Source organism: Rattus rattus, chromosome 15 (genome assembly GCF_011064425.1).
Source record: "Rattus rattus isolate New Zealand chromosome 15, Rrattus_CSIRO_v1, whole genome shotgun sequence".
In the NCBI taxonomy this organism is placed as follows: domain Eukaryota; kingdom Metazoa; phylum Chordata; class Mammalia; order Rodentia; family Muridae; genus Rattus; species Rattus rattus.
The window spans coordinates 31,848,519-31,864,387 of record NC_046168.1 but is presented as its reverse complement, the minus strand read 5'-3'; the positions used below and the strand labels follow the sequence as shown (position 1 = coordinate 31,864,387).

General features: G+C 41.0%; 1 protein-coding gene across 1 annotated transcript in view; it reads left to right on the top strand.

Moving 5' to 3' along the window:
• Window positions 1-8,235, top strand: part of Rbbp8 (RB binding protein 8, endonuclease) — a 70,351-nt gene extending 62,116 nt beyond the window's left edge. Inside the window, exons 17-19 of the mRNA XM_032885473.1 lie at window positions 3,427-3,523; window positions 6,057-6,198; window positions 7,969-8,235. Of these exons, the coding sequence (XP_032741364.1) occupies window positions 3,427-3,523; window positions 6,057-6,198; window positions 7,969-8,066 (337 nt within the window). The 3' untranslated portion in view covers window positions 8,067-8,235. The remainder of the gene's footprint in view (window positions 1-3,426; window positions 3,524-6,056; window positions 6,199-7,968) is intronic.
• The last annotated feature ends 7,634 nt before the right edge of the window (window positions 8,236-15,869 follow it).

Here is a 15,869-nt window from a genome sequence, read left to right as displayed (position 1 = left end):
GCCTTCCCAGTACCACTTCTCTCCCGCAGAAGTGGCGCTTTCTCTGCTTCCTGGTGACAGATGCACTTTCATTTTGTTTTGTTTTATTTTGAACTTTGGGAATTTGTTGAACTTTGTTCTGGTAACTGTCACATGTGCAATGCCTGGTCATGAGCTTTAGGTTGCCAGGCCTCAGTTCCAAAATCCTTGGAACAATAAATTTCAACTTAGTTTTGATCATCAATGCTACTTTCTACCTTTTTCATGAAGATTGTAAATTTTGTTACTTTCAGTTATATTCTGTAAGTTTTTAAAGTAAATTTAAGACATAATACTCAGTCCAAAAAACAAATGCTTTTTTTTTCTTTATGAAGTTCTCAAAATGAATCACTTAGTCAGTTATTCATTTTTAATTACATTTATTTGTATATTACTGGGGAGGACATCTTGGACGAGCAGGCTCCCTTTCTTCCTGCCTTAGGTCCTACAGGTCACACTGTACATCAGGTCTGAAAGCCAGTGCCCTCATCTGCTGGACATCTCATCACCCAGAGTAGACTTATGTTTCTGTTGAGAATTTTTATAACCTAAAAAAAGGATCTCTGTGTAATTGTATAATTCTGACTCACAGAGACCTGTCTTCTGAGTGTTTGAAGTAAAGGCCCAACCATCACACTGAGCCCAAAATGAGTTTTTATTGATTCTTATGAGTCTCTAAAAGAAATAAGTTGACATTTTGTCATTAAATGTTTAATTCTTTTTCTTTGTCACTTTTCCAAAGAAATGGCGGCCTAGAATCCCAAGTGAAAATAGGCAGTTTTTATTTGTTTCATAAGCTCATGAGTTTGAACACCTGGCGTGTTTTTGCCTCCATTGTTATGTTTGGCATCCTTACAGTGGCAGTCCTCTTGCCAGCATAATATATTTAAGGCCCGTCCTGCTACTTGAGACCACAAATAGTGCTGAATCCTGTATGTACAACATTCTTTTCTTTGCGTATTTATGAAAAGTTTTTACCCCATTTAGAAGATGCATCTTACAGCACTTTTTCTCACACATCCAAATTGTCAGCACTACTGTTTTTGTATTTGAGGGGCATTGTGAGGTAAAATAAGGATGATGTGAGCGCAGGCATTTCCATGGCCAGTCTAATCCCCCATGTGACTGAGTGGGTAGCATATACAAGTCAGAACCTGGATAAAGGGCAAGATGGAGCATGGTGATGCAGGCCTTCTTCATACTACATACAGAGAACTTGATACACTTAAAACTCTTAGGTTGTTTAGTCCTGAAAGTGTCCATGTAACAGTTTAACAAGCAGCAGAAAATGAAGCTCCAAAGAGGAACTGCCATAGTTGTGTTGTTATTCTAAGTTCAGTTGCTGGTCCACACCTGTCCCAACTCCCCGGGGACAAACAGTTCCCTATACATCTTCCTCAGCTCCCTTGTGTCTGAGAGATGATGTTCTTGGCTGGGTTAGGGAATTAATTGGCTTAGCAGACTTGAGTTTGGTTCCCAGCAACCACATCAGATGGCTCACAATCGCTTGTAACTACAGCTCCAGGGGATCAGCTCCCCATGCCCAGCGGCCTGTGAGGAGCACCCGGAAGCATGTGGTTGTGTGTGAGGTACCTTCAGCAAGTGATGCAGTGGTACAGGCCTTTTTCCACCTTACAAGTCTTCATCTGATTGTGTATCCTGGAAGTTAGTTGAGTTGTAATAATGATAGTTTTTTAGCTGTGTCATATAACTGTACTATGATTTGTTCTCTAGCACGTGTTCTGTTCACCATGATGCTAGTACACCTAATGATGCAGTGAATAGCTTTGCTCCGTATCTTTAGACAGAGTCGTACGTTAACGTGACGTTACAGAGCAATACCTTCTATTTTAAATGTTTCTTAGCAGAGTTTCACTAAGTTTTAAAACATGAGTAGTTTTATTTCTGAAGCCAATGGATAGCTAAGGAAACAGGAAATGGATGAGGGTAGAATGATGGTAAAAGGTCTCATTACCTTGACTGCTTTCTTCTCCTGCTGAAAGTTCTAGAAAACCCTGAGGTACTAGTTACTGAGCTCACAGAAGTAACATGAAGAGAGAAAGGGTTTCCTTTGGCTCACAGTTCTAAGATGCAGTTCATCATGGTGGGCAAGTCACAGCAGCAGGAGGGGAAGGCAGCTGGCTGTATGGCATCCCCAGTCAGGAGACAGAGAGTGACGGATGCTAACACTAAGCTCCTCTCCTTTGACACTGTCTGGGCCCTGTGGAGTAGGCTCACCCACAGCTAAGGTGGGTCTCCCATCTAACCTGATCAGTACGCATAGGCATGCCCAGAGGCTAACCACAACATAGGTAGTCTCTCATAGATGTCCTGAGTGATTCTAGATTCTGTCAGGTTGACGACATTGTACTTCAAACAGTAACCTGCTTTTGTGTTGTCAGGGGCGAGGCTTACTAACCTTTTAAGTGAGGCTTCCTTTGAGGTTTTCTATGAATGCTAGTCTTCTAGTGAATTCCTTGCAGTATATATTATACTCAGGAGAAGGATATAGCAAAAATGGGCTCGACATAAACCTACTTTCATCAATCTAGGAAAAAGTATTGGGGTTGGGGATTTGGCTCAGTGGTAGAGCGCTTACCTAGGAAGCGCAAGGTCCTGGGTTCGGTCCCCAGCCCCGGGGGAAAAAAAAAAAAAAAAAGTACTATATAGCAATATGTTTTATCTGTCCATTCATGCCCTCCCTTTTTAAATTCATACATTACTCTGAAGTTGGAGTTCCTAAAAGTTAAAATACAGAAGGGACCTACAACTCAGTATAGTTGAAAATAGAGTATTTAAAATTTGTTTAGAAGAAAAATGCTTTCCAATAAAGGGGACATGATATTCAAATACTCTGAAGAGTAGATGTGCCCCCAAGGAAAATCATTTTAGAAGTTATCCTCTATGTTTCCAAGTATTTAGACTGTGTCATATAGTTGTCTTCTAAAAAACTTAGATTTAAATTTGTATGTACATACAAATCATTAAACTAAGAAGGGAACCATAAGAGAAGACGAGTGTTAAGGGAAGGAATGGGACAGAGAAAGCAAATCACCTGACAGGAGAGCAGGAGGAGCAGATGCAGAGAAGAAGGGGCCACAAGCATAGGAAACGAAGGGGCAGAGAGAGCAAGAGCGGAAGGGAACAAATGAGCAGTCATGCCTGCAAGGGCACAGTGACACCTGTTCCTGTGTGTGCTGAATTAAATATCCACCTAACGTAATACTTGGCATACAGTGAAATACTTGAATCACTTGTTTTCCTAATATGCAGAAGAACCTCTCAAATAAAATGAGTGTTTTAAGGGATTATTTCTCTTTTAAATTCTTACAGTTTTGATCCATATTTTAAACCAAACAACTTTCTAGCAACAAATAGGTTAACTTCTAATTCCTTTTTTCCCTCCAGAGAAACTAGCATACAGAATTTTCCTCATATTGAGGTAGTTCGGAAAAAAGAAGAAAGAAGGAAATTGCTTGGGCACACATGTAAAGAATGTGAAATTGTAAGTATTAATGTACACACTTCCTTTGAAGTGTGATTTTATAGCTCATAAGTGCCTGATTTAAAAATCACAGCTACCGATCCTGTTTATATTCAGAACCTTTGCTCACTCAAGTAATAAGAGAAAGAATAAGGAGGGGACCAGCTAGGACCAGCTAGGACCAGCATCTATAAACAGATAGACAAACTGAGAAGGAGAGACCCGGCTTGTCCTAGAGCCTGAGGCCTAACCCTAACTCTCTTTAAGTTGCAGGTCCTTACTTGAGTATGGAGTTGGGTGCATGTGTACCACAGAGAGGGCGTGGGCTCAGAGTCACTTGTGGGAGTTGGGTTTCTCTTCTCATCATGTGGGTCCTGGGGACTGAACTTAGGTCGTCCGACTTGGTGGGCAGCAATAACTTGCTAGGCCATTTTGCAGGTGCCTACATCCTAATTCTTAGGGCTCTCTTAGAACATTATGTGCCATTTTCCTTTGCTGTCGTCACTTGCGAATGCTGATAAATGTGTACCATTTAGGGGAAAATGATACTTCAGCAGAAAACTAACATTTACTCCTTTCACTATCTGGACATAGGTGTACCCATAACTTTTTAAAGAATCAGTACCATTGGGGTTGAGTTTAGCTCAGTGGTAGGTGCTTGCCTAGGAAGCATAAGGCCCTAGGTTGGTCCCCAGCTCGAAAAAAAAGAACCAAAAAAAAAAAAAATCCAGTACCACTATAAGCCCCATTTTTCTCTGATATACTTTTCATCACAAAATGTTAAAAATAAGTTTTCCTTCTTCCTTAGGACACTTATTACATTTTTGCATTGGGTGTCTTACGCTGAAAAAGTCAATACTAATTATCCTATTAATATGCTGTCCCAGACAGGTTCTTTAATATCTTAAAATGTGCTGTTTTTATTTTCTGTCTCACTATCAGCTGTCAGATGCCTTCCTCATTTAGACTTTCTTATTAACTGCTGTCTTGAAAATTTAATAATGAAAACGTATTAAAATAGGGTGTCAGAGTATGACTTGACTATAGTAAGGACTTGGTGAAAATATGCTCTTACAGCAGGGATATAGACTGAAGCCCTGTTTTGAAAGACAATTTGACAACTGTCATATTGCTTTCTATTGCAAAGCATTATGATTTACATCATGTATTGCTTTCTATTGTAAAGCATCATGAAAAGCAGCTTGCGGAGGAAAGGGCTGGTTGGCTCATACTTCTGTGCAGCAGTCAGCAAGGAAAGAAGTGAGGGCAAAACTCAAGGCAGCTTCCTGGAGGCAGGAGCTGCAGCAGAGGCCCTGGAGGGTGTTGCTTACAGGCTTGCTGCTCAAGGCTTGCTCAGGCTGCTTTCTTACAGAACCCTGGGGTGACCCCACCCACAACGAGCTGGGACCTCCCCTCTCAGTCACTAATGAAGAAAATCCCCACACAGTTGCCTACAGGCAGTGTGATGGAGCCATTTCCTCAGTTGAGGCTCCTCTTCCCATATGACTTTAGCTTGCATAGAGTTGATTTTAAAAAATAAGCAGCACATCAGTGTAAATGAAGCCACTTATATCTCGAATTTTATAGCACAGACGCTGTTCCTGTTTTCCTTCTCATGATGAGTTCCTTTCTTGCTTCCAGTCATTGAAATGGCAAAAAAATGATTAAAGTACAAATTTCATGTACTTAAATGTCATCTGTAGCTTAGTGTCTGTAAATTTATCCCAATTTCTATTCTATACATTGTGAAAGTGTAAGGCAAGGACCACAAATGTCACATGTGTAAAACAAATGTGTTTCCTACATTTAATTCCTATGCTTCTTTATAAGTCTGGGTTGATTTTTTGAGGGGTTTGTGTTTGTTTGTTTGTTTTTTGTTTTCCTAATTTTCCTTTGAAGAAAAGATTCTAGTTATTCACTGTGTCTTTGCATATATCCTTAATTTATCTCTCAGCGAACCCCGCTGGGTTTTACCTTCAGAGCACTCCCTTCACATTCACTCACTGGCTCTGTCACACCACAGCTGCACAGCAGGCTCCCTCTTGCGAGGTCTGCTGAAGGCCTCTGCCTTCCTTAGCACACTGTAGCGTTTAGAGCTCGAGCAGAAGGACAGTCCTCAGAAATGCTCACCTCCATATTCTCCCTCTCTTTTGGGTCTGATCTCTTACTAAACACCATTTCGGCCTTTTGTATTTTTTCCTAGTGATCTTTTAGAAAAAAGCAGTGTCTTCTCAGGTTACTAAGTAGAGCCCAGACCCAGGGGTAGCTCAGTGCTAGCCATGGCAGGCAGGGTTGGCAGTTGCCAGGGCAACTCTATGGATAAAGGAAACTGTCCATTGATTCAGCTGTGATACGAGCTGCTTCTCATGAAGGGGAAGCATTGCAGACTGAACACTGACTGTGTTCCTACTACTACTGCCGCCCTATATCAGTAAGTATTATCTCCTCAGAAGGTTTCATTCAAATAGGTTCCTAGCTGCTAGTTTACACTCAGTAAACATGCCACTCTGGTTGTTATTCCTAAGTGGAGAAACTTACCTGTTGTTATTGTTAGTATTACGCAGATTTGCCAGCAGAAGAAAGAGAAAAGAAGTTGGCTTCCTGCTCAAGACACCGATTTCGCTACATTCCAACCAACACACCAGAGAATTTCTGGGAAGTTGGTTTTCCTTCTACTCAGACGTGTCTGGAAAGGGGTAGGAATATAGATTTCAGTATCTTAGAATTTTTTTTAAAATACTGTATAGATTTAAATCTGAATATTAACCTTTTCTCTATAACTCTTTTTCCTGTGCTTTGAGTTAAGTACTGTTTCTGCAACAGACAAGTGAACTCCTGAGTGGGAAAGGCTTTCCTTTAGCTATTGTTATTTGACTTGGGACTAGACATTGCTTACAGTCATGTTGATGTGACTGTGTCTGTAGTAGCCTGGCTTGTCATTCAGACTTCAGAGAGCAATTCTATCCCGTCAGGACGACTCCTAAGTAAACAACTTAACAGAGATTAGGATGTTGGCATGCAGCCAGTGCCTTCAAACTGGGCATTTTCATTTAAGGGTCATAAAAGCTAGTTCTTGGAGCAGTGACGTTTGTTCCTCACTGTCACCAGCAACATGGGTGGTAAAACAAATGGTAACTCTGAGTTTGCTTGCAGGACTGGCAAATATAACAATGTTCATACTGTAATTTGACTAGGAGGTCTATGGCACTTAACTTATTTGTAACTTTTTGGTCGTAAGCCAGGCTTTAAAACTTTTACACAAAGAAAGATAAAACAAGGAATAAATATCAAGTGATAAAATGACCAGTTAGACTCTCAGTTCAGCTTCACACTCAGTATTTTCAAACTCACAAAGGTCTACCTGTGACTCACTCCTGGAAGTGTCTTCCTGGCTGTGGAGAGGCTCCATGTCTGTATCTGTAGGAAATACAAAGGCACTGACATCATCTCTCCTCCTGGTCACGCCCAGAATCAGATGAGCTGGCTACAGCCAGTGCCCTACTATCCTGGCCCAGAGCACAGACCTCCTCTGCAAATTATGGCTGGAGATCCCTTGGGAGAATCAGAGTGTGGAGAATGCAGAGACTTCCTATCCTATGAAATAGCTACTACAGAAGACTTCGGGGTGAATGACTCTACTGTAATAATAGTAGAGTTTAGGGTTAATATGTCCCCATGTACAGACGGGGGCGGGGGGGGGGCAGGCAAAAGAGTGACACCGAGAATTCTGGTACTGGGTTAGAGTGTGGGAAAGATTCTCATACTCTTCCAGTTCTGTGAACTTGAACACGTGATGTGTGAACTCTGCAGGTCTCCATCTCTCAGTGTAGCAGAAACTACTTAGAAGGAATATGAGAGCTATCTGAGATCCTGGATACTGACCATTTTATACATTTTGTGCTTCTTTTTTTTCTCTTGGTATAAATGAGGAAACTCTGTTTCTAGCTAGTAAAATCATTTGCCAGTATCACACAGCTAAAATCAGAAGTATCATGAAATCTAGACATTACACAGGTTAAATGTATAATGGATATATACTGAAAATCAGAAGTATCATGAAATCTAGACATTACACAGGTTAAATGTGTAGTGGATATATACTGAAAGTCAGAAGTGTCATGAAATCTAGACATTGCACAGGTTAAATGTGTAGTGGATATATACTGAAAGTCAGAAGTGTCAAATGTGTAGTGGATATATACTGAAAGTCAGAAGTGTCATGAAATCTAGACATTACACAGGTTAAATGTGTACTGGATATATACTGAAAGAAGTGCTGTTGTTCTGTTACTCGGATGGAGACTATGTTTGGTTGTGAGATGGGGCTCATACCTGGGCTGGCCTAGGACTCCTGATCCTCCACGTCTTAAGCATTGGGATCACAGACATGAGCCACCATGCTCACCCGTGCAGAAAGAAGTGTATGTTCATAATATACTGTTCTAAAGTCATAATTTGTTTTTCAGGTTATATCAAGGAAGATCTCGATCCTTGTCCTCGTCCCAAAAGACGGCAGCCTTACAACGCAGTCTTTTCTCCAAAGGGCAAAGAACAGAGGACCTAGACACTGGAGTGAAGGCAGGAGAGCAGGCCTTTTTGTGTTTCATTTAGTTATTTATAGTTAAAGTTGGAACAAACATTGATCTTTGATTTTTCTTCTATAAATTGATTTATAAATGTTTTCTATTAAAAATGTTCTAAATGGCATATACTAAACATACAAATAACTAAAATGTGGCTGTGTTTGTTTTTTCTTTTGTACCTTTAACAAGAAGGTGCTTTATTTTGCACTCTGACTTTAGGGTTTTATTCATTTACTTTATTTGGTAATTACAGCTTTTGAAATACAGCTGTGGTAGCCTATAATTTTCTCTGTATGGATCTTCTTGTTGTTTATCTGCAGAAGGGCCCTCACAGTAATCTTCAGGGGTTTTCAGTTTATTTATTCATTGACCTGGAGAGCATACCAGTTTTTGACATGCAGGTATTTTTTAGATGGGCGGAAGCTAACTTTTCAATATAATCCAGCATCTTTTGTTGAATTGAGTGCAGTGCCAGTCTGCAGTAAATTCTTCTCAGAGACCACAAATACCAACAGACTCTAAGTTAAGCATGCCCTCTGACCTGATCACGGCAGACTCTAAGTTAAGCGTGTTGCGTGTAGTTTTTATAACACACTTGGCTCTTTCTCAAGAGCTCATTCTGAGCTCCCTCAACTACTGTCCTGGCTGTGCCCTTTCTCCTGCCCACCTTAGTCACCGTGGATGGAAAGCACCAGACAGCCTTAATATTTCAAAACTAGCCAGATAACTCAGTGGCTGGCGAAGAATATCCTGCCCCCTTCCTTGGGCTCTGCCCCCTGCAGAGGCTATGAACTATAGGTGCCCTTGAGATCTATATGTCTGCCCTTCCTCTGCTCCACCGCCTTCTGCCTTCTGCCTCCTCCCTCTCATTCCCTTCCTTTTCCTTTCGCCTAGTGATTAGCTTCTGATGTCTTCATTGACACAATCAAGAACCAATTAGGGAATGGATACCTACCCTACATAAGCTTGCCCTCTGACCTGATCACAGCAGACTTAAGTGCACCCTCTGTCCTGATCACAGTATTCCAGTTCATAATTTGTTCTTTTCACCGTGTTTTCTAATAAACCAGACTAGAAACAGGGTGCCACACACCTGTAGTGTCTGCCTCCAGGAAATTCTGCTTTTTCAAAAGCAGCCTAAGCAAAGGAAGGTTGTCTGTGATGATTGTGAGACAGTAGTCTAGTAATTCTTTAATTTTTTTCTTGTCACCCCATGTAAGGTTGGGCAAACTGATGCCACTGTACCTTCTAGATACTATCAACCAGCCAGCCCTGTCTTGAAAGTAATAAACTAAAGACTTCTTAAAGCCATTTGAGCTAAAAGGCATTTACACGAAAGTGGAAGTTTATGATACAGTGCACTCTGGCCTTTTAAAAGATGGTGTGTGGGAGCCAGAGCTATGGCTGGGTGCACTTGGCCTTTTAAAAGATGGTGTGTGGGAGCCAGAGCTATGGCTGGGTGCACTTGCAGCTCTCCCTGAAGACCCAGGTTTGGTTTCTAGCGCTCATGTGACATCCATAATTCTAGTGCACACCTTTAATCCCAGCACCCAGGAGGCAGAGGCAGGTAGCTATCTGAATTCTAGGACAACCAAAACTACAAAGAGAAACCCTGTCTCAAAAACCAAACAAAAAGAATACACGGCTTCCCCACCACCACCATAAAAGCAAGCTTTTAAGAAACACATGCCTGAACATCCTATTCCACTACCCCTGGCACCTGCACCAGAATAAATTAAACTTGGAAAAATGTCACTTGCAAGCTAAACATGTGAGCTGTAGCTCATATTCTACCATCCAGCTGTGTCTTTTACATTTCTTTATTTTGTGTGCATTGGTGTTTTGCCTTCATGTATGTCTGTGTGAGGGTGTTGAGTCCTGGAGTTACAGATAGTTGCGAGCTGCCATATGGGTGCTGGGAATTGAACTAGGTCCACGAGAAGAGCAGTCATTGCTCTTAATTGATGAGCCATCTCTCCAAAATCTCTTTGTTGTTAGTTGGTTTTGGGTTTTTTTCCTAGACAGGGTTTTTCTGTCCTAGGCCTGGCTGTCCTGGAAGTTACTTTGTAGACCAGACAGGCCTTGAACTCACAAAGTTCTGCCTCCTGAGTGCTGGGATTAAAGGTGTGAGCCACCATTCCCAGTTCAGCTATTTTTTCAACATACCTACCAATTTAAGACTCTCAGTGTCTTTACGATAACTAGAATAATCAAACTTTTTTTAACATTAAGTCTAACAGGTAACATGAAGTTGTTACCTGTTATTGCACAGCAGAGGGCAGAAGAGAGCCGTTTCTAAAGAAATACGTTAGAAAGCTGGGTAACTTCAAAAGAAACTGGGTAAACAGTAACAGATTTCTCAGTGACAACTTACTGGATCGAAGAGAGTTCAATATAGTTACTAGTATAATAGAGCAAATGACAGAAATCAAGGTTTATGGTTTTGAGAATATGTCATCAAATGTTTGCTTTGAGTTTGAGATACAAAGAAATGCAAGAGGTCCAAATACTCCGTGAGAAAACACAGACATACCTTAGAGTCCAAAGAAATTCAGACTGAGTACCTAAAAACTGGAAAATAATCAGAACTCAGTTGTCTTGTTAGTCAGCCTGGAGAAGCAGAAGAAAGAGCAGTATAGTCTGTTAGGAGGTGAAACGCTAAACCTCTTAAGAGCCTTAGCAACAACTTAGTTACAGCCTCACACCATAGATGGATTAACAGTAGCCTAAAGTTTTAGCAGTTCTGAAAAGCTAAAACTAGAATGTTTTCTTCATCAGAGTAGCTAAGAGAAGGCTCCAAACATCCTTGTTGTTTTACAGTATGTAATGGTTCTGGTGTGCAGCCAAACTTGAAAACGTCCCTAAGACATTCAGTGGTATTCAGGCTTTAGCCTAGAATCACCTAAAAGGTGTCTTAAACTCAACATTGCCATACCCCACCTCAAAGTTTCAGATTCTATCAGGTCTGGATTTGAGCCCTAACATTCATATAACAATAGGTGTAAATTATTTACATTTCTAACTGATGTTGCTAGTGTGAGGGCCACAAGTCTAATCATAAAAATGACTGAGAAGCTCGGTAAGTGTAGATTCTCAGCCCCACCCCCATGGGAATTCTGACTTAGGTATAGCCTGAGCACATACATGTTTAGGTGTGTGTGTACATAAATATGCATTTTTGTACATAATGTATACATATGTATATACATAAGTACATTATGTATATATGTTACACGCTTCTTGGTATCGCCCCAATGTTCTGGATGCCCAAAAGAAAGACACACATACACACAACCTTATATTTTAAATACCTTGCACAGCCTAATGGCTGGGCCACTCTTAACTCCATGTGCCTAACACACACTCCCCTCCGAGATTCCTAAGCTAATACTAACTGAATCTGTATTTTATCTGTGTTGTCCTGGTCCCTGCTGGCTGCCCTTCTGGGGCCGCTTTCTCCCTACACCTATTATATCAGCTGCCTCACCCTCCTGCACTTTCTTGAAGTGATCCGTCCCCTATGCCCTCATCTTGGTGAATTCCCTCTTCTTCCTTCCTTGGTCCCTTCCCAGGAATCCTAAAAGTCCCACCTCTGTCTCCCTGCCCAGCCATTGGCAGCTGGCAACTTTACCAATTAGAACCAACTGAGGGCAGGGACTGGCAGTGTCTCATGTGATTTGGGGAGCCAAAATAACACAAACAGCATTAAAATCAATCCCCAACCTATGTATATGTACATACACATGTGAAGATATACACATTGCTTTAGGTATCTTTGTGTGTGTGTGTGTGTGTGTCTGTGTCTGTGTGTGTGTGTCTGTGTCTGTGTGTCTGTGTATGTGTCTGTGTGTGTGTATCTTGAAGGGTTTTTGTTTTTGTGATACAGGGTTTCTCTGTGTTGTCCTGGCTGTCCTTGAACTCATTCTGGAGACCAGGCTGGCCTCAAATTCAGAGATGCACCTTCCTCTGCCTCCTGAATGCTAGGATAAAGGTAGGCTCCACCACCACCCAGCAAATATTTATATTTTTAATAAGTTCACAAATCATTAGTATGAAGCAAGCTTAGAAATATTTCTGTGACAACAGGAAATGGCAAGAAAATAAATATCTAATAGAATCAAAGACCGACAAAGATGGAAGACTGTCAGTGAGATCCTGAGTGATAGATAGCTTTAACAACTGATTAGATACATGAAAGATAAAATTAGTAAATTGAAATGGAAGTCAATAGGAAGTACCTGGAATGAAGCACACAGTTCAGAGGAAGGAAATAGAACATGCATAACACACCGGAAAAGTTTACTATAATTGGATTCGGTCTTAGAAAATGGACAGAGGTAATATTGGAAGTTATATGGAAAATTTTTCAAAACAAAATATATCAACCTGCTAATTCAAGAACTACTTCAAATCCCAAGCAGGAGAAATGAAAAGCAAATAATTCTAAACACTTAATACTAAGACGGTGAAAAGTGGAGCAAAGTATTTAAGCCTCTGAAGGGCAGTGTCTGCCAGCCCATACTGCCTTACCCACATCACTGAAGAAAACACAGGATAAACACAAAGGAATTCAAGCCAGCGCTACAGAAAGAAAATACCTATAGCAAGCTTACATGCTGAAGAGAAACTATCCATGAGACCACAGAGAAAATAAACCTCACCGATGGTAAATACACAAAATTAGGAAAGCTTCAAACATTATCGAAATCAACAAAGAAAACAGCCTTTATTAGTAAGTCTGAACACTAATGTTTCAGCTCTCCAATCAAAGAACACAGTCAGAGCTGGGCATGGTGGCCCAGGAGACAAGCAGCCGGGTCTACATAGCCAATTCCAGGAGACCCAGGGCTGCATAGAAAAATCCTGTCTCAAAAAAAACACAACAAAACAAATAAAGAAAATAGCAACTGTGTGGTATTGGTACAGAGACAGGCAGGTAGATCAATGCACTAGAATTGAAGATCCAGAAATGAACCCACACATCTATGGTCACTTGATCTTTGACAAAGGAACTAAAACCATCCAATGTAAGAAAGACAGCATTTTCAACAAATGGTGCTGGTTCAACTGGCAGTCAGCATGTAGAAGAATGCAAATTGATCCATTCTTATCTCCTTGTACAAAGCTCAAGTCCAAGTGGATCAAGGACCTTCACATAAAACCAGATACACTCAAACTAATAGAAGAGAAAGTGAGTAAGAGTCTCGAACACATGGGCACAGGGAACTTTTCCTGAACAGAACACCAATGGCTTATGCTGAAAGATCAAGAATCCACAAATGGGACCTCATAAAATTGCAAAGCTTCTGTAAGGCAAAGAATACTGTCATTAGGACAAAACAGCAACCAACAGATTAGGAAAAGATCTTTACCAACCCTAAACTGACAGAGAGCTAATATTTAATATATACAAAGAACTCAAGAAGTTCATCTCCAGAGAGCCAAATAGCCCTATTAAAAAATGGATACAGAGCTAAACAAAGAATTCTCAGCTGAGGAATCTTGAATGGCTGAGAATTGCCTAAAGAAATGTTCAACATCCTTAGTTGTCAGGGAAATGTAAATCAAAACAACCCTGAGATTCCACCTCACACCAGTCAGAATGGCTAAGATAAAAAACTCAGGTGACAGCAGATGCTGGCAAGGATGTGGAGGTGGAGTACTACTCAGCTATTAAAAACAATGACTTCATGAAATCCTTAGGCAAATGGGCGGAACTAGAAAACATCATCCTGAGTGAGGTCACCCAGTCACAAAAGAACACATATGGTATGCACTCACTGATAAGTGGATAGTAGCCCAAAAGCTTGGAATACCCAATAAAATTCACAGACCATATGAAGCACAAAAAGAAGGAAGACCAAAGTGTGCATGCTTCATTCCTTAGAAGGGAGAACAAAATACTCACAGGAAGAAATACAGGGACAAACAGAGCAAAAAAAGGGCCATCCAGAAACTGCCCCACATGGGGATCCATCCCATATGTTAAACCCAGTCTTGGCTGATGCCAAGAAGTGCTTGCTGACAGGAGTCTGATATGGATGTCTCCTGAGAGGCTGTGCCAGAGCCTTACTGATTCAGATGAGGATGCTTGCAGCTAACCATCAATCTGAGCATGGAGTCCTCAGTGGAGGAGTTAGACACAGGACTGAAGGAGCTGAAGGGGTTTCCTCATATGAAGAACAACAGTATCAACCAACCAGATCCCCCAGAGCTCCTAGGGACTAAACCACCAAACAGAGTACACATGGAGGGACCCATGGCTTCAGCCGCATATGTAACAGAGGATGGCATTGTCTGGCATCAATAGGAGGAGAAGCCCTGGGTCCTGTGAAGGCTCATTTCCTCGGTGTGGGGGAATGCCAGAGTGTTGAGGTGGGAGTGGGTGGGGGGATTGGAGGGAGGGAGGGAGAGTATCCTCATAGAAGCAGGAGGAGGGGGTATGGGAGAGGGGTCAACTGGGAAAGGAGATAACATTTGACATGTAAATACATAAAATATCCAATTAAAAAAAAAGTAGCACATGAGATTAAAAAAAAAAATTTGTTGACTACACAAAACACACTTCACAGAAACAACCTGAGAGTAAAGGGACGGAAAAAGATACTCCAGGCAAATGTAATTGGAAAGTAAACCAGTGTATTACTGCTGACATAATTAGCCTTAAAACAAATTAGTATAGAACTAATTTCATGTTAATTAAACAACCAATTCATCAAGAATTCTAATCATTCAGATTCCAAACATCAGCAAAACTATTTTTCATAAATACTGTGGCTATAAAAGCACAGATTGATCCCAGTACATTCTCACCAGCAGATAGGTAATCAGAACAACAACAAAAGCAAATGAAGCTATAGATCTGTGCTGGCTGGTTTTATGTCAATTTGACACACAAGCTAGAGTTATCAACAAAGAGGGAGCCTCAGTCAAGAAAATTCCTCTATAAGATTGCGCTGTAGGCCAACTCTAAGACATTTTCTTAATTAGTGATTAATAGGGGAAGCCCCAGCCTATTGTTGGTGGGGCCATCCTCAGGCTGGTGGTCCTGGGTTCTATAAGAAAGCAAGCTGAGCAAGCCATAAGCATAAGGAACAAGCCAGTAAGCAGCACCCTGCATAGCCTCTGCATCAGCTCCTGCCTTCAAGTTCCTGCCCTGAGGGAGTTGCTGTCCTGACTTCCTTCTGTGAGGAACAGTGAAGCCAAAAGCCAAAGCCAAATAAACTCTGCTCCCCAAGTTGCTTTTGGTCATAGTGTTTCCTCACAGCAATAGTGACCCTAACTAAAGCAAGACCCAGTGAACCAACTAGACATCAATGGACATTTGCACAGCCACTGCAAAATTCACATTCTTCTCAGAAGTCCATGGAACTTTAAAATAAAAGGCAAATCTTAATACAAGGAAATTTAAATCATTTCTAGTATTCCATTTGATGATGTCAGACAAAACCAGCAGCAGGTGAAACTACAGAGCATACCCAAATTTGAGTGTAAACAAATTATGAAATTTAAAAATTCCTAAAATGAAATGGACATAGGACCCGTGAGATACAATGAAAGTGATTCTAAGTTTATAATTATGTCTACATTAAAAAATTAAGAGGAATCTCAAATAGTATACCTCAAGATCTTGCTTAGAAAAATAAATCAAATTGTGGTGGAAACTCCCCAGTGCAGAGACCATTCTGCCCCATTCGTGGTATCTGCAGGCATTCCAGAGTTGAGGAGATAGGGTAGCTGAATTTTAATTTTTTTTTTTTTTTTCCGGAGCTGAGGACCAAACC